The sequence below is a fragment of the Equus asinus genome, chromosome 7 (genome assembly GCF_041296235.1).
Source record: "Equus asinus isolate D_3611 breed Donkey chromosome 7, EquAss-T2T_v2, whole genome shotgun sequence".
Lineage (NCBI taxonomy): Eukaryota > Metazoa > Chordata > Mammalia > Perissodactyla > Equidae > Equus > Equus asinus.
This window is the reverse complement of record NC_091796.1, coordinates 79088325-79112825: the sequence shown is the minus strand read 5'-3', so window position 1 is coordinate 79112825 and position 24501 is coordinate 79088325. Positions and strand designations below refer to the sequence as shown.

Genomic DNA, 24501 nt, shown 5'->3' with positions numbered 1-24501 from the left:
AGATTACCAATCCTTTTCATAGTGCCCTCTTTCCTGAATTCCAACTAATAACTTTTTCACCACTCCCATGTTGCTTTTCGCCATTGGAGGAATGTTCCTATCACATACTTGAAATTATATTAATAGGTAGGTAGGTGCAATTTTGAATGTAACACAAGGACTTTGGAATTGCTGTCGTGGTCTCCTAATGTGACCTCTAGGACCAGAGAAGGTGCTTCGTATTCTAGTTAACCTCTGTTTGCTATGATGTAGTTAGGTTAAGAGAAAGTTTCCACAGAAGTGAAATTCCTAATTTTGTCCACCTCCAAGATAACCCCACTTTCCACTGGCAGTTATGGCGCTAGACATGCATGTGTCCCTCAGTATCCTCTCAGCACATAGTGCTTCCCAAACTCTGTGTTCTGCTTTCACATTTTTTGGTAATATCTGTGTACACCTTTACTATCTGTATCAGTTTCCTATCGCCATGGTGACAAATTACCACAAACCTAGTGGCTTAAAACAGTACAGATTTAGTATTTTGCAGTTATGGAGGTCAGAAATCTGACATGGGTCACAGGGCTAAAATCAGGGTGTTGTCGTGGCTGCATTCTTTTCTGGGGGCTCTTGGGGAGAATCCATTTTTTTGCCTTTTCTGGCTCCTAGAGGCCAACCATATTCATTGGCTTGTGGCCCCTTCCTCCATCTGCAAAGCCAGAAATAGAGGTTTAAGTCCTTTCGCATCACTCTGACCATTTCTTCTGCCTCCCTTTTCCACTTGTAAGGACCCTGGTGATTACATTGAGACCACTGGATAATCCAGGGTAATGTTCCTATTTTAAGGTCAGCTGTTAGCTACCATAATTCCATCTGCAACCATAATTCCTTTTTGCCACGTAAAATAACATATTCACAGTTTCCAGTGATTAGAACATGGACATCTTTGGCAGAGCCATTATCCTGCCTACCACAAGGAGATTTTTATTATTTTGGAGAAGTCCTATCTGAATATGATACCAAGATGATAGGGAAAAGGTGTAAATATCTCAAAAATAACAATCATCATCATAATCTTCCATTAAAACTGACATCTCTAATATGTTTGAAAAGTAAGTGATAAACTTGTACATATATATATCAACTCACTAAAATACTTAACGATATAAAACCATCTACAGGTTACCACTTAAAGTTTTTTCAACCTTAATAATATCCAAAGAAATATGAATCAGCGAGATCTTAAACAATATTCTCTACCTGTTGGATTGGCAAAGATTTAAACAGTTAATAAGGTAAAGAGTTAGTGAAAATGTGCAGAAATATGTATGCTGTTGGTGTTAATGAATTTCATAAATTTATCAAAATTTAAAATGGGTATCCCTTTGACCTAATATTTCTATGTCTGCAAAGTAAATATTCAGATGTTCTTTACAATATTATTTGTAATTTGGAAGAAAAGGAAAAAGGAGATAATCTATATGTCTAAAAGAAGCTTTGGTATATATAAATTATGATATATCTATATGGTAGGCTAACACCTGTCCCTTTAAAAATGTATGGATGGAGGACTTCTAGTTCTGGCCAAGATGGAGTATCCCCCCGCCCCCCCGCCCCTCCCCCCCCCCAGTCTTCCCTTACAACTAAAATACCCTGGGTATAACACAACAAACAAATATAGGAAGACTCTGAAAAGTGGAAGGAAGATTGCAGACGGCCTAGGGACCTCATAAAACTCCATTAAGAAATGAGACAAAGTAGTTACCTGGCTTCTGGATAATAGATATTTTCCTCATTTCTTAATGCATATGAATCTTTTGGTAAATAGCAAAGTGTATTTTTTTTTTTAAAAAAAGTCCTTAATGGCAAAGTCAGATCATCCTAAGCCTCTACAGGGTTACTCCTTACTTCTGGAGTTGATGCATTTGTCAACAGCTGAAAATGAGATAGTCCCTGGGGAGTCCCATGCTTCTGAAGAAACGTTCTTATTATAAAAACTGTACTTATGTAAGTAAGTGAGAAATGTAATCATTTTTATTAACAAGTCTCTAGTTATACTTGACAGAGGTTTGGGGATACTTGGCTCATATAGCAGCTACTGAAGGAATCCTTTTGAAAAGCAGTAGAATTTAAATAGATCGGAGGACGATGACAGGGAAGTAATATGGGGGTTTTGGAAAAGAAAAATATGTGGGATGGATCATAGTCCTGTCAAGCAGGGCATGCCAGGGCAAGGAAAGAAGGAAGTCACAGTAGACTCTGTCTTACTGGGTCATTTTAATCACTTGTGTCATCTGCTTAATCCTTGGAAATAGAATTATTCACTTCATTTTTTTTAGTCTTAGTTCTCTCTCCTCTGTCTGCATTTCAACATGTCTATCTTTGATTATGCTGATATGCTCCTCTGTGATGTCCACTCGAGCATTCAGGGAATCCATATTTTGCTTTATCTGTTCCATTGTGTCTTTCATCTCTAATATTCTGATTGATTCTTCTTTATAGTTTCAATCTCTTTTGTGAAGTAGCTCCTGAACTCATTGAATTGTTTCTCTATATTCTCTTTTACCTTGTTGAGTTTTCTATGATAGCTATTTTGAATTCATTGTCATTTAGATTACATATTTCTGTGTCCTCAGGACTGAGTTCTGGGTGCTTCTTGTCATCTCTCTGGTCTGGAGATTTGATGTAGTGTCTGATGTTGCTAGTGGTGGGTTGGGTCTTTTGCATTCTGATATTATTTGGTTGCAGTTACTGCCTACCGCCATTGGGAGGGGGTCAAGAGCCACGTATTCTGAGCCCTCTGCCTTTGGCTGACATCCCAGGCAGTGGAGCAGCCTTGGGGTGGGTGGGGGCAGGGGTGCTATCTCCTGCGTGCTCTCGGGGTTTTCTTGCTCTGCTCTCGCTATCTGGTCTCCTGGTTTGTTGGTTTGATGAGGTTACCCCCAGACAAAAGTTTTCACCCTGTTAGAGGGCCTCTCTCTAGACTGCAAGGGCCCTAGGGAGTCCTTGATGATCCCGCAAATGAACATCCCCTCCCCCCGTTCCTTCCCTCATGGTGCCACTGGGGTCATGGATCACAGTCTTTAGGGGAGGGAGTGAAGTTCTCACTTACCCCATTCCAGCTCCTCCAAGGGGGGCTCTAGCCTCTCTGCTCACCATCGTATGGTTTCATGTTTCTCTGCTATTTTTTTTTTTTTTTGAGGAAGATTAGCCCTGAGCTAACATCTGCTGCCAAGCCTTCTCTTTTTGCTGAGGAAGACTGGCCCTGAGCTAACGTCCCTGTCCATCTTCCTCTGTTTTATATGTGGGATGCCTACCACAGCATGGCTTGCCAAGCGGTTCCACGTCCACAACCAGGATCTGAACTGGTGAACCCCAGGCCACCTAAGCAGAACATGCGAACTTAACTGCTGTGCCACTGGGCTGGCCCCTCTCTGCCATTTTTGTGTGTGTTAGGATGTCCTCTGTTGGAGTATGGATGCCCCTTTTTGTTGTATGTTGGAGGGGAGAGAGTCCTGGGCAAGTTCACTCTGCCATGATGCTGACCGACTATGTAATTATTCACTTTTGAAATGACTCTGGGAATCAAGAAACCTCTTATAGTTCTACAGGATTTCTACTTCAATTTTTGAAATACTGAAAATAGACTGAATTCCTTTATCAATTCCTTCACATAAGCAGCTTTCTCTAAAATTTATCATAACTTTGTCCTGCCGTCCTTTCCTCAGCTTTCCCCACTCTTCTCTATTTCCACCCCTTTTCCTATTTGTCTTCCTGTTTAGCAGTACCAGTACCTCTGCTTTGTCAAGGAGCAGATCTAGCATCAGTGCCCAGGATCTAGCATTGGTGGTATCAGTGACACAAGCTGCAGTGTCTGGGCCTTTCAGCAGCAGTGATCATGTCTACTCTGAACCATGTGTGGAGCCAGGTCATAGTTACTATGGTTGGCTCACTGGCCTTCCCAGATTCTGTGAGCAACTTAAACTACTCAGAATCAGTTGTATACTTGAAAACAAGAGCCTAGACTGATATAACCGTTTATAAAGCATCTACTAGGTGAGAAGATCTGGTGCTGCAGAAATGAGCAGGATGCAGTTCTTTCCCTTAGTGAATTCACAGTGGAGTTGGGGAAAATGGTCAACTAAACAAGTAACTATAAGACTTCCACTATCAATAGCAATAAACTAGATAATTCAGATCAAACTCTGAGAAAAGTAGAAATCTAGACAAAATTTATTTATAATAAAAAATCTACTTGAAGGCATAAAAGATAGAGAATAATTGTCAGGTTGAGAACAGAGAGAAGAAAGGAATCCAGAGAGTTAAGCATGAAATTTGATGATGTTTTTCCCCTAGGAGTGTTTGTGTCTGCTATAGGCTGAATGTTTGTATCTCTCCAAAATTCAGGTTGAAACCTAATCCCCATTGTGGTGGTATTTGGAGGTGGGGCCTTTGGGAGATGATTAGGTAGGTCATGAGGGTGGAGCCCTCATGAATGGCATTAGTGCCCTTATAAAAGAGGCCCCAGAGTTCTTGCTCACCCCTTCTGCCATGTGAGGTTATAGCCAGAAGACTCTGAATCACGAAGCGGGCTCCCACCAAACACTGATTCTGTCGGCACCATCATCTTGGATTTCCCAGTCTCCAGAACTGTGAGAAATAAATTAGTGTTGTGTATAAGCCACCCAGTATATGGTATTCTGTTGTAGCAGCCCAAATGGAGTAAGTCAGTTTCCAATTTTGGAAGAGGTAGCTGAGATGCTGAGAGATCAAGCAGCATTTGTGACATTGTTGCAGGTATAAAGATAAAAACGTTAAAACCCAGGACCCACTGCAAAGAGAACCTCGTAAACTATCATGGCTTTGGATTGGAAGGCCAGAGATCTGCACTGACTGACATAGGAACTTCAGCCCAGAATCCATTCACCTTGAAAACAGGTTGACAGTTCCTTAAAACGTTAAACGTAGAATTGCCATATGACCCAGCAGTTCGTATACTCAAGAGAAATTAAAACATATATCCACACAAAAACTTGTACACCGATCTTCATAGCAGCATTGTTTATAATAACCAAAACTGGAAATAATCCAAATGTTTATCAACTGATGAAGAAACAGAAGTGGTATATCCATACATTGGAATATTATTCAGCAATAAAAAAGAATGAAGTACTGACACATGTTACAACATGGATGAACCTTGAAAATATTATGCTAAATGAAAGAGTCCAGTCACAAAAGATCACCTATTATATGATTGTTTTTGTGTGAAATGTCTAGAAAAAGCAAATCTATGGAGACCAAAGGTAGATTAGGGGTTACTTAGAATTGGGCAGGGAATGGGGAGTAAGTACTAATTGGTACAGGGTTTGTTTTTGGAGTGATGAAAATGTTCTAAACTTAGATTGTGGTGAAGGTCGCACAACTCTATGAATAAAAACTCTTAAATTGTACACTTTAAATGGGTGACTTTATAGTATATGAATCATGTCTCAGAAACACTTTTTAAAAATGATTATCTCAATCCCCAAATATGGATCAAGGTATTTTGGATTACTATTGCCTCTAGGCACTGCCAGAAAAAAAAAAAAGGAAATCCCCTCTGGAGAATGAAAACATCATCTCAGGCCACAAATTAATTCAAAAACTATTTTGCAAGTACAGTGTTCAGTTTTTAAAAAAAAAAAAAAATGACTAGACACACAACGAGACAAGGTGACATAAACAAAAACCAGCAGAAACAACAAACATTAGATCCACAAGGACTCCAGCTAATGGCATTATCAGGTAGAGACTTAGAAAACTATGCTTAAGAGATTTAAGGTGATAAAAGACAAGATTTTTAATTTTGGCAAAGGCTGGAAGCTGTAAAAGACATAGTAAATTTGAAGAAGAACCAAATAGATATTCTAATATGAAAAATATAATAACCAGTGTTTGAAACTCAGTAGCTAAGATGATAAGAAGTGAAACACAACTGAATAGAGAATTACTGAACTGAAAGAAAGGTCTGAAAAAAATATCCAGAATAAACCATGGAGACATGAAAGGATGAAAAATAGTGATGGGAGGGTAAAATACAAAGAGGATGCTGTGAGAAGATCTAACTTACCTATAATTAAAGTTCTAGAAAGCAAGTACAAAATGAATGAAACAGAGGCAACGTGTGAAAAAAATAACAGTTGAGAATTTGCCAAATCTCACAAAAGATATCAAGCTGCAAATTCAAGAAGTGTTACAAATACACGCAGAATAGTAATAGCAATAATAACAATAAGTGCACATCATAGAAAATCTGCTAAAAACCCACGACAAGGGAAATAACCATAAAAGCAGCCGCGGGGAAAATTTTAGGTTGTCTAGCGTACTAATAGTACTAAAAATGGAGGGGAAGTTTCTTATTCCGATGCAAGATAGTCCTTAAGAAAACTACAGCAAACATCAGGCTTAATGGTGAAATGTTGAAATCATTCTCTCTGAGATCAGATCAAGGATTCCCACAGTATTCCACTATTACCACTTATGTTCAACAATGTGGTGGATGTCCTAGCCAATCCAATATGGCAAGAAAATGAAAATCATTGGTGAAAGATGGGAAGAAAATTTAAAATGCTATTATTTGAATATGGTTGGGTGAAAAATCCAAAAAGCTCTACAGATGAGTTATTAGAATTAATAAATGAGTTTAACAAGTTTGCAAGATACAAGATCAATAGACAGAAATCAATGGTATTTCTATATACCGGGGTAAAAAGATTGAAAGAAAAGATACCATTTGTAATAGCATAAAAATACCCAATATTTTACATTGTATAAAAACTATTTAAGAACTCTTCACAGAATAATAAAAAATATTATTGAGGTTAAAAAGTGACCTAAAATAAATGTAATGATATACCATTTTATAGATTAGAGGATTCAAAATCATAAAGATATCATCTCACTCATTGATCTATAAATGTAATGCAATCTCAACAAAATTCCAGCAACTACTTTGTGGAATTTGAGGTTATTCTAAAGTTTATGTTGGAAATTCAAAGGGCCAAGATATGCCAGGACAGTAATTAAGACATATGTGCAGGACCGGCCCCATGACTGAGTGGTTAAGTTCATGTGCTCCACTTCGGCAGCCCAGGGTTTCGCTGGTTCAGATCCTGGGTGCAGACATGGCACCGCTCATCAGGCCACGGTGAGGCGGCGTTCCACATTCCACAACTAGAAGGACCCACAACTAAAATATTCAACTATATACTGGGGGGATCTGAGGAGTGAAAAAAAAAAAGCAGAAAAAAAAAAAAGATTGGCGACAGTTGTTAGCTCAGGTGCCAATCTTTAAAAGAAAAAAATGTATGTGCAAGGATAGACAAAATAAAAAATAATAAGAGATTCCAGGAAAAAAAGACTCATATATATCAATACTTGATTTATGAAAAATATTTAAAAGATATTAGAGAACACTAGATAAAAGATCTTTTAAATATATAGTGCTGGGACAGAGAAATATTTACCTGGCAAAAAACAGAATCTTGATTCCCATCCTGCACCACATAAAATCAATATTCCATTGGCTATACATCTACACATAAAAGATTTTTAAGTTTTAGATAATAAATTTTAGATAATATTAGATAATACATTCAGAGCAGAAAAATAATTTTTAGGTGGGACATAAAAATCATTAATTATAAAGGAAAATATTCATAAATTGGAGAACATTAAAATTAATCTTATGTTCATCAGAAGATAACATTAAGAAAGAGAAAAAACAAGCTTTAAACTGGAAGAAGATATTTGCCACATATAAAATCAATAAGGGGCTTGTGTCCAGAATATAAAATGAGCTTTTTATAAATCAGTAAGTAAAAGGACGAAACCTTCACAAAGGAGGATATCCAAATGTCCAATACAAGTGTGAAAACGTGCTCAGCCTCATTACTCAGAGAAGGAAATGCAAATTAAAACTACAATGAGATCCCACCACATGTCTAGCAAAATGGCTGAAATTTTTTTTTTTTTCAAAGATCGGCATGTGAGCTAACAACTGTTGCCAGTCTTCTTTTTTTTTTCTCTTCTGCTTTTTCTCCCCAAGTTCCTCCAGTATATAGTTGTATATGTTTTTTTTAGTTGTGGGTCCCTCTAGTTGTGGCATGTGGGACGTGCCTCAGCGTGGCCTGATGAGCAGTGCCATGTCCACACCCAGGATCCGAACTGGTGAAACCCTGGGCCGCTGAAGAGGAGTGCAGGAACTTAACCACTCGGCCACAGGCAGGCCTCAAGGGCTGAAATTTTTAAAAAAGCAGAAGAACAATAGCAGGAATTGGCAAGGATGTGGAACAACTAGAAATTTCACACACTGCTCGTGGGATATAAATTGATATAATTAATTTGAAAATAGAAATGTGTGTGTGTGCATCAAAATACACATATAAGATTGTTTGTAGCTGCATAATAGCATAATTCATAGCAGTAAAAAACTAAAATCAACCAAAATATCCACTATCAGTAGAATGAAAAGAATAAATTTATACAATGGAATAACTCTACAACAATGAAAATCAATAAACTACAGCTATATATAATAACATGGATGAATTTCACAAATGTATTATTGAGTGAAAGGAGTCAAATATAAAAAAATATATAGTGAACACTTCTATTTATATAAACGTCAAAAATAAACCACTGCGTTGAGGGATGCATGCTTAGATGGTAAAATTATGAAAAAAAGCAGTTACTGTGTAAGTCACAATAGTGTTTATCTTTTGGGGTAGGTGGGAGATAGTCATTAATTATGGGTTATATGGGAATTGATCTAGGTCACAGTTGGCATATTATGGCCCACAAGCCAAATCTAGCCTGCCTCCTGTTCTTGTCAATAAAGTTTTATTAGAACACATCCATATCCTTTTGTTTACTGTTATCTGTCACTGCTTTTGCTATGACAACTCTGTCGTAGTTGTAACAGACTCCATATGTCTGCAAAGCCTGAAACACTTACAGCTGGCCCTTTACAGAAAAATCTTGCCAATCCTTGCTCTGGGTGATGGTTCCATGAATGGGCTTTGTGATCATTCACTGAGCTTTACAGTTTTGACATGTGCACTTTTGTTTGTATTTAATATATCACACTTTTTTAAAGCTAAAAAGACAAACACTGGAGTGTAACAAGTGCTCTAATGCAAACATTTCCAAATCACTGTGGAAACACAGCAAGGGGCTCAGAACTCTTGAGGTATGAGTGTGAGAAAGAGCCCCAGAGGAAGTGATTTTGAAGCTGAGTCTGGAAGCAAGAATAAGTTGTCACAGTGGCCTGAAATGGGGAAAGACATTAGCAGCACAGGCATGAACATGTGTGAAGACAAGAAGTGTGAGAGAAAAGAGCACAGGTTGGAGAAGAGATGTGGTTGAGTAAGGTGTCGTTCAGGCAGAGTGCTAGGAAGTGAGGCTGAAGAGGCACCTTGACAACAAATGGTAGGGTCTGTCGTGATGACAGGGCTAGAATTGACTTTGTGGAGGTAGTAGTGACTAAAGGGCATCAAGCAGAGATGTGAAAAACTCAAACTCACATTTTATTAACATGATTTTGGCAACAGTATAGAGGGTGAGTAGGAAGAGGACAAGACTGCAGAGGGGAAAAAGTAGCTAGAAGACTGTTGTGTTGCCCAGAAAGAAGCAATTTTAATAGGCCTCTACCCCTGCCAAGGCCATTTAGAAGCCGTTTTTGTGTTCTGCTACGACTGTGTTCACTGGTGCTGTCTTGAACTGTTTATCTCAGTCTCTCCCTCACATCTTGCTCAGTTTGGATCTTAACTCATTCAGCAGCTAATCTTTTACCTTGCCTCGCAGATTTGATGTATGATCTTGTCTTCTCAAATATGACTTTGACTCTTCTCAACAACAAAGCTACCTTTGGGTAACACTCCTCCAGGATTAACCTGGTCACCCAGACCGTCCCATCACCCACCCTCCCTCAGGCAGTATTCCCACCTGGCTTTGGTGGCTAAAATAAGACTATGATACAACAGGTGAGAAATGGTCAGGATGCTAACTGAGGCAAATAGAGACAGAGCAGAATAGAGGTGAGGGAGTTGAGAAAGATTCCCTAGTGGAACTGACTAGATATGGTGACAGATTAGATGTGGCCATGAAGAAGAGGGAGAAACTGAGTGAGGTTCCAAGGTTTCTGAGTTGTGTTGGTCACCAGTATAGTAGAAACAGGAAATGGAGCAGGTTGATCTCATTTTGTTTGTTTAACAGACATCACTGAGCACCATCTGTGCCCTAGGCACTCTGCTAAGATCTGGAAATTCACATGTGAGTCAGAGTGCACAGTCAGCCGAGTCTTCATTTGTGCTTCTCAATAGCCCTTTTGAGTCCAGACAGTCATGGACATTTGACAGACACATGGGCTCCTGAGGCTCTGAAATGTCCTCATAGTAAGTTAATGGTGATTCTGAGCCTCAATTCAAGCCTCTTTGCCTCAGGGCTTTTTCTTCACCCAAGTGAGGTGAGATGGTGATGGGGACAGTGTGTGAGGCCTCAGAGAAGAACATTTCCCCACCCCAGGGGTACTAGCACCAGCCAGAGACTGAAAACACACAAACAAGCTTGTGTTCACTGTAGCTAAGCCGGGTTATAGGGTGGCCAGCAGGCAGCGCCCAGTGGCCAGCTCTCCCATTCCACAGTTGGCCATGCTCCTCCTGGCGTGGTTCATTCAAGCCTTCATTCATGTATTTCCTATGTATTGCTTAGATAGCAACTAAGTGGTGAACGCTAAGCTAGATATCAGAACCACAAAAAAATCAGACACATTCTGTGCCCTCAAGGAGCTCTCAGTTTTGTAGATAATGTCAGATATATAAGCTAGTGAGTGAAACGGAGAGTTAATGGGGCTTTGAAAGACCTAAGGACATGGCATAGGGAGCACAGAGGAGGAAGCAGTCAGTTCTCGGGATTCAATCTTGAAAAGAGACCACGTTACTTTTAGAAAGACAATTGAGCAGATACTTAGAAAAGGTAATGGCTTAGATTAAGCTACACAGCCAAAAAAGTCTGTTGTATTGGGAGAAACTTTCTGAGACCTTGCTATTTGCATGGTTGTATTAGTAAGCAGCTAGCCATGTTGATATATAAGGCAAAGTCAGTATCTATCCTGAAGAAGACATAAGACAAATGAGTATATGCTCCATAGGAGGCTAGGTAAAAATCAGATTAAAAACAAAAACTCACACAAACAGGTTTTATCAAGGAATGACATCATACTTGGGAGTCAAGGGAAGAAAATTTTTCAAGGAGAGAATGTTCATTTGTGTCAAATGCTTGAGACTTTATATGAGAAGAGAATAGAGAACTGATAATACTGAGTTTGGCAACCTGGAGGTCATCGGGGTTTATGAAAGTCATTTCAGAGGAGGAGTGTAGGGATAGAGCCAAATTGGAGTGGAATGAAGAGAGAATGGGAAGTAAGGAAGTGACAACAGCTCATCTGGAAAACTTCTGAAAAATATTTGCAGTTAAGAGAGATAGGGAAATGGGGTGGTACTTGAGAGAAAAGACTAAGTTGGTTAAGGTCATATGATGGAGAACCTTTTTCACATTGGCAGTGGGAACCCCTGAAGAGTTCTGAATCAGAAGATTCACTGAAAGTGTAACCGAAAGTTCGGTCTCTGAATCCGATGCCAATCCAAATAACGAGAACAGAGTCTTGAGTGGAAGAGGAAAGGTTTTTACTATGCCACGCACAGGGAGCAAAGCAAGGGCTCATGCCTCAAAAATTGCTAGCTCCCCGATGAGGAATGGGTAGGGATTTTTATTTGGAGTTTTGGGGAGGGGAGGGGCCGCATGTAGCTTGTGCAGCTCGGTGCTTTTCCACCAGCCTGCGTTTGGCCTTGAGAGGCTGCTTGCAGCCACGGGGGGTCGGGGGGGGGGGCGGGGGGCGGCGGGCCGGATGGTGAGATAGGAGGATGGCAGGTGGGTGGCCTTCGCTGTTGTCTCATCTTCCTGTTTGAGGTGGGTTCGAGCGTGGGGAGTCAAGGAGTTGAGGTCTGGGAAGCCCCTGCTCCTTGATATTCTTGAGACAGCGGCCTTCCTGGCAAACTTCAAGGACACATGATTAGCTAAACTTTAGTGTGCCTCCAACTCCAGGCCACCTGGGCTTTTAACAATTTGTAACTCCCATTTAGTTGTAAAGCTGAAGGAGTCCAAGTTTAAAGAAACAGGTATTTACATGTGAGTGGAGCTAGAGAAGCAGGAAAGGGGGTGGTGGGTTTTAGTTTTAACCCCATATACGCTGGGTTCACTGTGGGGGAACGGATATCAGGGCTGATGTTAAGAGCCTGTAACAAAAGTGTGGGGCTGAAAAGAAGGATGTGTTAGTAGTAACTTGAAGGAAAAGGTGAAGTTGAGAGGCCAGTGAGCAGCTAGTCCAGCAATAAGGGGATAAGGATATGAACCTGGGTGGTGGCCACCAGGATGGAAATTAACAAACAAATGAGGGCCATTGTAGAAGAATAGTGATCTTTGCTGAAAGATTTTCAGCAAAGTGCTCAGATCACTTAGAGTCAAAACTGGAGCTGAAAGGAATCTAGGTAGAATCTTGCTTTACAGAAGAGGAAACTGAGACCTGGAAAGGAAGGAGTTAAAGTACGTATCTTATGTGGAAAGAAGTTATGTTGTGTACACACATAAATTTATATATTTATGCTTTCAGAACGTAAATGTCTCTGAGAATGCCCCAGTTAGGGTCCTGGATAAGATCACCTGAGCAGTTCACTCCTTGGTCTTCAGTAGTCCCATCTGGCAATGGCAGGACCTTAGGCTTTCCTTGTTCATGTCTCTTAGGTGTTCCCAAAAGGGCAAGGCCATGGTACACGTTACCAGAACTTGCCCTCTCCTCTGGAGGACATCAGCTTAGACTGTGGGGCTCAATGGGGTGTCTGCCCTGCATTTCTGTACTATGGTCATCTTGAGTCTGTCGGCTGTCACTCTCTCCTCTGCACATCTACAGTCCTCAGTTGACCAACTCTCCCGACTTTCTTGGTGTGGTGGTGCTGGCTTGCTGTCAACCTCCAAATCTACTTAGAATTTGAGCACTTGCTGTCCATATTGCTGCTCCCCAGAGCTACTCAGCTCCAAATCAGCACTATTTGTAAAGGAACCCTTCCTTTTGTATTCAGCTCTCTTGGAAGGGGAGTTCCTTAGGTGCTTGTGGCACAGCACTTTAATGTTTCTCTCAATCCACTCTTCCCACCAGGTGTACAGATGCTGACTTACAGGAGTGGGGGTTGCTGGGTGAAGACACGTTCAAGGGAAAATTCATTTCCATTGCCGCTCAGGCATCACTGCTGACTCGAACACAGGATGTCTGGTTCTTTCATCACTTATGGAGACCTGCTTTCCCTCCCTATATTTTGGCTACCCCCACCATTGGGTAGGTATGGCTATATCCCATCTCTGAGTATAAACTCCCAATAAAGTTATTTCCCATAGATCTTTGAGCCACGCATAAAACCAAGAATGTGGTTAGGTCTGTGTTATGAATCCTCATTGATTCAATGACAGTTAAAGAAGCTTTGTTGGGAAGACTCCTCTAACTTGACATTAATCTACTGTCTAGGATAGGTTGCTAACCACTCTGGGTTTCATGTTCTTATCTGGTGAGGATGAAAAGAGTAAATATAGATAAAGCCCCTTCTAGGGGCTCATTCAGAGCTGGCATCTCAGCTCTGATCCAAGTAAGGATGTGTGTATGTGTGTAATCACACTTTTATGCCTCATATCAGACATTTACCTACATGCACAGCCACTTCAATTGAAAGATCCTTAAAGAAGTGAAATGGAAGTTTAAGTGAAAATGTTCCCAGAAACTGCCTCTCCTTTTTTCATTTAGTTTTTTCTTCCTGGAGGTCCAGAGTATGAGTGCTGCTTAAAGGAAGATTCTGTATACCTCTTAACCAGGAGAGAGAAAGCAGGGGACACAGGGGAGGGAAAGCTTGCTGAGGAGGAGAGGCCAGGAAACGTTGAGTGCTTATAGCCTAGGATTGATCTGTTTGAGATCTCCATCTGATTTTGGAACTTATCTGCAAGGTTGCTTTCTGCACATGGACACCATGTGGTGGGAGTAATGAGGCCTTTAAAAGGCAGGCTCACATCTGTGGCAGACAGCAAGAGACCCCTATGAGGCAGAGACTGAACAAAAAGCATCAGTATGTAACCAAGGAAACAGCACAAATAGATTCATCTGGGGCTTGTTTAGCAAGGGAAAGATGGATAGAGCCAGAGGTCTAGGTAGAAAGGAGATGTTTATAAAGTGCAGACACTCAGCTTTGTATTTCCTTATTAACTCTCAGAGAGATGAAAATCAAGAAACTCAAAATTGGAGCAATTTGTGTGTGTGTGTGTGTGTGTGTGTGTGTGTGTAGACTTCACTAAATATTGGGGAGATGGAGGAATTTGCATTTCATTTGTGCCAACAACTTACAATTTCAGAGTATACAGTTGTGTTTCTAGAAGTTCCTCAAAGGTTTCCAGTTTGCACTTAGCCTCCTCTCGTTCTCCACTCATCCCACATTTGTAATCTTCATGAATGTACGGTAGTTTAGTTGTTTCTTCAGCTTTAGCTCTACCAACCTGTGCTCTCAGGGTCTCATTTACCCCCAACCTGTTTAGTAAGAATTTTCATAGATACAGGTCCAAATGGTTCTCGTGAATTCTTTAATATTAAAATATATTGAAAGCAATCTGATTAATTATTTTATCATTTGAGCCATCAGTCAGCCTGTGGGTTTTCTGTAAATTCACATTTATACACTTCAGGCTGCAAAAGTAATACGAGAGACTGTGAGCCCCTAAAGAGCAGAGATTGCATCTTTTTCATCCTTCTATCTGCAGTGGTACCTAGTAGGTGGCTCAAAGGTTGATGTACACTTGTCATTCATTGTGTGTCTTTTCATTAGGAATGAAATACTTTCTTCTGGGAGAAGGCTTCAAGTGTGCTGTTGATGTGTAGTTAGTGGGTGTAAAGTTGCAGAATTTCTTTGCTAATTTGATGGTAAAGCAAATGATTCTTTTGGGCTCAGCTAGGTACCAAAGAGACCCAGATGATATTTATTCCACTGCATAACCCCAGGAACTTTTTAAACATCATGACTAATTCTCGTTCTTTTCACTCCACAGGACTTGATATCTAATTTTATGTTATTGTAATAATGTCTTTTGATATTTAGTTTCTTCTGTGAAATAGTAAATAATTTAAATTTTATATCAAATTTAACAAGTTGATCATGGTTATTCCTCTAGTGGGGTATTCCTGGGAGGAGAAAGAATGGGAGGAGTGGTCTCTAAAAGGGAGATGTGACATTCTTTTCTCTGCAGACACATTATTTCAGAAATGGCAGATATCCCTTGTGTTTCCTGTCCAGTTTTGTCTCAAATATTTTTGTAATAAAGAATGTGACTCTATTTTTTGATGTTTGACATCTTTTAAGCCTCATCTCTCCTTCTTCCCTCTCTGCTTCACATATGGACAAGCTGATAAGAAAGCCCACAGGATCTTTCCTTCGTGTCTGGAAGTTCAAACCATGCAGAGGGACTCTTGCTCCAGTCACCCTCCCTGGTTACCATAAAAACCCCAAGCCAGTCTTTTCCTGCTCCTTCAAGCCATTTTTGAGCCTGCCTGGGAGCCACCGTGCTCTCCCCGGAAAGCCTCATTATATGAGTAATAAATAAATCTTTTCATTCCTTCTTGGTATGTGTGTGTACATCCAAACCAGGTTTTGAATAGGGGTCCTTCCTGACCATATAGTGTGTCTGCAAAAATTTTATTAAGTATTTAATGCATACAAAGGAATATGTGTATGTCTTTATATGTTTAAAGTATAAAAGCAGCAATTTAAAAAATTGCTAGACCTATCACCCAACCTAAGAAATAGAACATTGTCAATGTATTTAAAGTGCTTTTCCCTGATTTTATGCCTCACCTTCCATAAACCAGGTCCTACCCCAACTTATCAGGGTGTTGGTTGGATATTGATTGATTGATTGCCACTCCCTTATTTTATTTTATTTTTACATTTTAACCACAGATTTAAGTATTCCTAAATTATATATGGTTTTGTTTCACATGTTTGCTAACTCAATATAGATGAAATCATACTGTATATAATATTTGGGTACTTTTTCTCAATATTATGTATGAAAGTTTTATTCATATTGATTTCTATAGCTGCATGCATTCATTTTCTCTGCTATATTGTATATCCATTGTATGAATATATTACGAGTAATTTATGGATTCTCCTTTCAGGGACTTTTGGATTTTTTCCCTATCTTTTGATCTTACATTAATATTGCTATGAACATTCTATTACATAAGCTCTGGTGAAAATGTGCAAGAGTCTCTCCAGCATGTATGCCTAGGAGTGGAATTTCTGGATTATACAATATTCACAATTTTAACTCAATTTGATGATAAATTGATTTCTGAAGTGGCTGTAAAAATTTACATTTCAATTTCATATCTATTTGGATAAACAGTTTTCCCAAAAAGTTCTTAACCCACTGATGTGTTTTATCACCTCTGTCATAAATCAAGTTTGCATATATATGTGGTCTGAGTTCTCTATTCTGATCCATTTATTAGTCTGTGTTTGTTTCTGTACAAGCACACTTTGGGCTTATGAATATAGCTTAGTTATAAGCCTTGATATCCAATGGAACAAGACTCCCACTGTATTCTTTTGCTCCAGGAAACATTCTGGAGAAATTCTTTTTCTTCAGTCCTAATTATTCCTGGTCATTTGTTCTTCCGTAGAAATTTTAGGAACAGCTTATTCAGCCACCAACCAAAAAAAACAAAACAAAGCAAAAAAGCAAAACTTGTTAGGTCTTTGATTGGAATTTAATTGACTCTATAAATCACTTTGAGGAGAATTGACGTCTTTGCAGTGTTGAGTCTGTTATATATAAACGTAGCATAACTCTCTGTAGAAGTCTTCTTCAGTGTCCTAAAGGACTTTCTTAAAAGAAAAGTATTACAGTTTTCCCCAGAAAGGGCTTGCACATTTTTCGTTAGGTTTATTCCTAGATAACTCATTTTTATATGGTATTGTAAATGTAGTCTTTTTCTAAATTAGGTTTTATATTTAACCTGTTTTGATGGTATATATTCAAGGAAACTGACATGTATATCTTGATTTTGATTCCAAATGCAGTCACCCTACAACACTCTCGTTCCAATAATTTATCTCTAAATTATTTTGACTTTTCTCTGCGTCTCTGAATAATAACAGTTTTGATTCTTTCTTTCCAGTCCTTGTAGCTTTTAACTCTTTTTCTTGCCTTTTACTGGCTAGAGGCTTCAATACAATGCATAGAAATGTCTTGTTCCTGGTTGTGAAAGAGAAGGTCTCACCGTTGCGTGTAGACTTTTTGGAAATACCCTATACTGACTGCTGGTGATCTGGGAGTGCCCCCTGGTCGCCTGACAGTGAAATAGCTGGGACTGGGCATACAGCCTTTCTGCAACTCAGCAGGAGTGGGTAAGCCTGAAGACTCACTTCACATAGGACTGGAGGCTCTCTTTCCTCAACATGCCTGAATCCCATTTCCCTGAGATCATCAGTAAAAACAAAAACATGACCATAGAAAGACTTGAACACAAATGTTCATGACACCATTTTTCACAATAGCCAAAAAATGGAAACAACCTAAATGTCCATCAACTGGTAAATTGAAAAACAAAATATGGTCTTGTCATACAAGGGAATATTATTTGGCAATAAAAAGGAATGGAGTATTGATAAATGCTACAACATGGATGAAGTACAAAACCATTATACTTAGTGAAAAAAGCTAGTCACTAAAGAACACATATTGTATGATTCCATTTATGTTAAATGTCCACAAAAGGCAAATCTACAGAGATGGAAAGTAAATTAGTGGGGCCAGCCCAGTGGAGTAGTGGTTCAATTCACACACTCCACTTTGGCAGCCCAGGGTTCGCAGGTTCAGAACCCTGGGCACAGACCTACACACTGCTCAGCAAGTCATGCTATGGCAGCGTCCCACGTATACAATAGAGGAAGATTGGCACAAATGTTAGCTCAAGGACAATCTTCCTCACCACCAAGAACAACAAAAAGAAAGTAGATTAGTGGTTACCTAGGGCTGGAAATGGAAGTGGTTGTAAATGGATATGAGATTTCTTTTTAGGGTGATGGAATTGTTCTAAAATTAGGTGGTGGTGATGATTGTAACTATAAATATAATAAAATTCTTTGAATTAGACAATTAACATGGGTAGATTTTATGGTATATAAATTATATCTCCGTGAGGCTGTTTTAAAAAAAAAGATCAATAAAAGCAGCTGATGTTCCATGACAATTATCTGACTGGCATCTTGATGTCTAGGTCCTGACTGATTATTCCCTGCATATGAGGCTGCTCTGATGCTTGCATGAAAGGTAGGATAGCAAAGGGGCAGGAGATCATCACAACAAATCACTGAGCAGCTGCTGTCTACCCAGATTGCTTGCTACCTATGTCCTAACTGTATTTTCTGCACTAAAGGCACTCCCACTCTTACACAAAAATAAGTCTTGTAGCAAGGCTACAGTGTACACACCTCCCTCACCCCCAGGACAGAGCCACACCTCCACCCAGCAATGCTCTGAGCCCTGCTCATCTCTGCATGGAATTATGAGAAAAAAGAGAAATTGGGCCTTTTCTTGCCAAAATATTTCAAGTTTCCCCCCTAAAACAAAACACAACAAAACAAAAACCTGTTCCGTATGCCCATATCACAGTCATTGTAGTGTTTGCCGTCACCTGCTTCTTCGAATCCTAGTTCGCTAACAGTTGTCACTGTGATGGGTATTGAATGAATTTTTCTTCCCATCTATTGAGGTGATTATCTGATATTTCTCCTTTAAGATGTTAATGTGGTGAATTACATAAATTAATTTTCCAATATTAATCCAATCCTCCATTCTTGAGACAAACTGAACTTGGTCAATGTAGCAGACACTGTTGGTGCCCGATCCAGATCCCCTAGGATCCTTTTTACCAGTTTGGTGTGCCTGTCCCGCTGCTGCTAACAGCTCACATCCATATCATCCTCAGGAGACCTGCCCGTGTTCAACTGAAATTGCCTCACTAGAAGGTAGTTACTTAGAAGTTATACCCCAGAGTGATCCTAGAGATATCTGGTTGAGACGCCATGTGGGGTCTCTAGAAAGCCCTGGTAGGAGAGTTGCAGTGCAGATATCAACCAGCCATAATCATTGGCCACCACAGTGCTGATGTAATGGGCTTGTGAATGGGGTAGGCATGATGGCAGCAATGAAGGCTGTGTAGGGCACAAAAGCATGGTATCCCTCACCAAAGCTGACCTTGCTGGTGCTGCCACCGTGCCTGTCCACAACAGAGACTGATGCTGAGTCCTTGATAGTGCAGGAATCTTCAAGGAGACCAACTAGCCACATAGTGGCACTTGATTACATAAGACCCCTTCCACCCTGGAAAGGGCAGCAATTCATTTTGACTGAGATTGACATGTTTTGTAAGTGTGGGTTTACCTTTCCTGCCTGCATCAACTTGGTCAGCACCTTGATTCAAGGGCTCACGGAGTATCTGATTCACTGACACGGGACCTCCCACATACTGTCACTTCAGATCATGGGACCCAATTTATGAAAAGAGAGTTTCAGCAGTGGGCACATACCTGTGTGATTCACTAATCCTGCTACGTCCCACATCATCCAAGAGCTGCTAGCCCAAGAGAGCAATGGAATGGCTCTAAGAGACACAGCTGAAGCAACAGCTTGTGGAGATGATACCCTACAAAGATGGAGCACTGTCCTTCCGGATGCAGGATATATATTAAAGCAGAGCTTGGCACACTATGATTCAAAGGCCAAACCTGGCTTGCTGCTGTTTTACAAACAAAATTTTGTGGGAACACAACCACACTCATCATTTATGTATTGTCCACTAACTTTTAAGATTTCCTAGAAATTGCAATCTACCAGAATCCTGGAGAAGATGTAAAAGGATGGAGCAAATCTAATGTGCAAAACAAGTGGATGTGAATGGCTTCCTTCATGGTACATCAGCAGAGCTGAGTAGTGGCAGAGACTGTATGGTCCACAAAGCCTAAAATAATTACCATCTGGCCCTTTACAGAAAAAAATTGTTACTCTTGCCTTAAACCGATAATCGTTGTATGGTTCTGGTTACCGCTGGGAACTGAGGAGTGGGAAGGAGGATGGCCCTGTTCTAGTAACCCACTTGGGAAATTTTTGCTTCCAGTTTCTGAAACTTTAGGCTCTTTAGTTTAAGAACTGGAAGTCCTGGTTTCTAGAAAGGGGACTCTTCTCCTAGTGGACACATCAATACTTCCACTGAACTTAAGGCTGTGGCTACCATTGATCATTTTAGGCTCACTACACCTGCAGACCAGCAAGACGAGAGTTAACATACTTGAAGAGGTAATTGACTTTGATAATCATGAGGAGATAGGGTTGCTGCTATGTAATAGAGGCAGGAAAGAATATATTTACCACTCGTGAGCCACTGAGCTATCTCTTGGTAATCTGAACCCCAGTTTTCATTGTAGATTGGCCAGCTGATTGGCCAGCATTGTAGATAGAGCTCAGCTGTGGTCAGACAACAGCATGCTATCCAAAATCTCAGACCCCTCAGGTGTCACCACCAGGCAAACCTCCTTGACCAGCAGAAGTGCTGGCTGAGCATGAGGGAATATAGAATGGATAGTAAAGAAATAATCAGTATCAGTCCCAACCTCAGGGCCAACTGCAGCCGTGGAGGCTATAGTTTCATCCCACTAACTTTTAAGTTTTCCTAGAAATTGCAGTCTACCAGAATCCGGGAGAAGTTGTAAAAGAATGGAGCGAACCCAATGTGCAAACCAAGTGGACATGAGTGGTACAAGGGGTGGAGCATAGCAGGCAATATTGGTGCTCTGTCTAGATCACCTGGGTTTCCTTTTATTGCTTTGGTGTGCCCACTGTCCTCCAGCTGCTGCATGTGATGCTGTTAATGGATCGCACCTGCAACATTTTCAAGAGGCTTGCCTTTGGTAGATAGGAACATCATCACCAGGAGGTGTCTGGAAGTTATGCACTACTCAGTCCTGTAACAGCCTGTAAAGAGTGACTGCCTAATGCCTGTTTTGGAGGTACTAAAGCCTCCCTCCTTTGCAGTAAGGTGGGAAAAGACTGTGGTGCAGTGTATGCGTCAGAGCTTCTGGAGATTTCAGGCTGAGGCTAGACTCAGCTGAAACCAGTATTTGCTCCTTCCCTTAGCCTCTGCTGTTCCCCCTCATTTCCTTACAGAATTTTTTTAATACGCTTATGAAAATAGACCTTAAAAATGCTGCTGATGTGCTGATCTAAAACCAGTAGCCCAGGGGTATGTTTGATCCAAGATTTCTCATGTAATTATATAATTTTTCCCTTAATAAACTTGATTATATTTTTCCTACTTTTGTAAAGTTTATTCTGTCTTTTTTTCCTAATGTCTAAAGTTGAAATGCTTAGTTCATTAATTTTGAGCCTCTTTTGTGCTTACTTAGGAATATGCAATTATCCATTTTCCTCAAGGTAAGACTTTAGCAGTATCTCACAAGGATTGAATATGACATTTTTTTATCATTCAGTTCTAAGAATTTTCTGATTTCCATTATCACTTTCTTTGACCTACAAATAAAATTTTAAATTTCCAAATGCATGGAAGTATTTCTGCTTGTCTTTTTGTTACTGATTTTTAACTTAATTTTATGGTTGTCAAGTAAGTGTTCTGCATGATATCAATTTTTTGAAATTTATTGAGACTTGTTTTAGGCACTATCATAAATATTTTGTGCTTGAAAAGAATGTATACCTGCAGCTTTTGAGGGCAGTGTTCTATATATATCCTTTCCATTAAGCTTGTTAATTGTGTTGTTCAGATTCTTTATATCCTTTTTGGTCTGTTTAATTTACTATGAGAAATTAGTTAAAATCTTCATCTATGGTGGAGAATTTGTCCATATATTTTGAGACTGTGTTAAAAGTCCAAAAAGTTTAGATTTGTTACATTTTCCTGATGAACTGAGGCTTTTTTCATTATGCAGTGACCGTCTTTATCTTTACAAATGCTTTTGCTTTAAGGTCCATTTTGCAGGATATTAGCATAGCTACAGCAGATTTCTCGGTTTAGTATTTTCCCATGCTTTGACTTTCACACTTTCTCTGTCCCTGTGTTTTAGGTAAGGCACTTATTAAGAGCATAGAGTTGGATTACTTTTAATCCAGTCTGACAATCTTTGACTTCTAATTGGATACTTTAGACAATTTCTATTTTGGGGGATCAGTTTTGTATTTGGTGTAGTAGATTATTTTATCGTCAAAATATTCACTGATCCTTCCTAACAGCTCCTCTTTACAAGGCCCCTTTTCCAGGCCTGTCCTTGTTGAAATATTATACTTCTAACCCCATTAACATCTAAACCCATTAACAGGTTTAGCCACATGATTGATTGATTGATTGATTGATTGATTTTACCAGTTAAAAGTGAGTAGAAGTAAATGTGCTGCTTCTGAGGAGAAGCTTTTAGAGTCACCTTGTTCTAAGTTATCCTCTGCCACAATACCTGCAGTGTTCCAGACTGAAGCTCTTCCTTTGGTCTGGGTCCCAGATTGAATAGCTAAAGCCGAGTGAAGACTGGCATGTATTGTGAGTGAGAAATACACCTTGGATTCTGTAAGTCACTGAGATTTGGGGATGACTTATCAATGCAGGATAACCTTATGAAATCTGATTAATACATTTAAATTTATTTCTACCATATTATTTGCTGCCCTCTATCACTCTTTCTCTGCATTTCTTTTCTTCTCTTGTTGTGCTTTCTTCTTGATTGATTTTTAAGTTTTTTCATTCTTTTTCTCCCTTAATACTTTACATTATATGTTCTTTTAAATTATTTCCCTATATATTTTAACTTCTATGCCAGTATCCAGTAGGATAGGCTATATTATGCACTGGGAATAAACAATTCCAAATTCTCAGTGACTTAGAACAGTAAAGGTTTCCATTCTGCCTCTGCAATGTAGGCTGATGGAGGATCCACCATTTGGGAATACCACCAGTTGTGTAGCAAGATGAGAGAATGGATAGTTTGCATTCGTGCTTAAATGCATCTGCCTTGGATCACTTCTCGTATTTCACTGGACAAAAGTCATACGACCACACTCAAACTCATGGGAGGAGGGAAATGCAATCATCCTGTGTGAGTAGAAGGAGAGGAAAACTTGAAATATTTGTGAGGAGATGTAATGTCTACCACAGTTTGCCCTTCTACTCACCAAATATTTGGGTCATTCTTTTTCTCCCATGCGTATTACACTTACTCTCACCTCAAAGGAAATAACCCAAAAGTCCCAGCTTGTTAGAAAGTTGAGCTCAGAGCTGGGTTTCCTCTACGTTGTGGGGTAGAGTTGTGGGATAGAGTGCACAGCAGTCTCTACAACAGATCTTGATGTGGTTACTTATGATATAAGCCCTTTGAGCTAAAAAGACAAATTGTGTTCATTACGTGCCCCCCATATACAGTGATGAAACAGGCACAGTATAACTAGCAAAGTGCTCCCATTTGGAAAAGAAAACCACTGTGGGGGGCCGGCCCTGTGGCCCAGTGGTAAGTTCACGTGCTCCATTTGGCGGCCAAGGGTTTCTCTGGTTCCGATCCTGGGCGCGGACATGGTACCGCTCATCAAGCCATGCTGAGGTGTCATCCCACATAGCACAACCAGAGGCACTCACGACTAGAATGTACAACTATGTTCTGGGTGGATTTGGGAAGAAGAAGCAGCAAAAGAAACAAAGAAGATTGGCAACAGATGTTAGATCAGGTGTCAATCTTGAAAAAAAGAAAAACGCTGTGATACATAGCAATCACTGGTCCATAGCAAATTCTAGTGTGCCAATGTTGTTAAGGCCCTCCATCTTTGGGGTCGGATGTCACTGGGAAAGATACATACGTTAGCTCTTTACCCTGAGTTATTTTATCAAAATGAAGCAATTTCTTGGATACCACACCCTTAATTGGCTTTTTGCCCTGAAGTCCTTAATCCGTCCGATGCTTTTCACAAAATTATAATGCGCACACCTTTAATTTGACCTCTTCCTTGAAGCTGAATTATAATTAGCATTGTTGCGCAGAGATTTCCTTACATTTGACTTTTACATTCTGGGGTGGTAAGGTAGGGTTTTTTTCCATCTCTGAACCCATGAATTTTTATATTCCCTCTACTCCCTTTTCTTACTGTTTGCAAACATACAAATTCTTTCCTGAACACAGTAAATGGTTAAATGCAGCCAACAATTACCATCACTCAGTAGGAAAGTTTTGTTTTCCAACTTCTTCCCCTAGAGTTGCATATAACTTTATTAGGTATATGATATGTCTCCCAACTTACGGCAGATGACATTTTACCCAATGTTTTGGCGTTACATCTTTCTCACCT

General features: G+C 39.8%; 1 protein-coding gene across 1 annotated transcript in view; it reads left to right on the top strand.

Annotated features, from left to right (window-relative positions):
- The window catches only part of LOC139045799 (uncharacterized), a 30054-nt gene extending 8654 nt beyond the window's left edge, over positions 1-21400 (top strand). Inside the window, exons 5-6 of the mRNA XM_070514537.1 lie at positions 13229-13405; positions 15462-21400. Of these exons, the coding sequence (XP_070370638.1) occupies positions 13229-13405; positions 15462-15702 (418 nt within the window). The 3' untranslated portion in view covers positions 15703-21400. The remainder of the gene's footprint in view (positions 1-13228; positions 13406-15461) is intronic.
- Positions 21401-24501: the final 3101 nt, after the last annotated feature.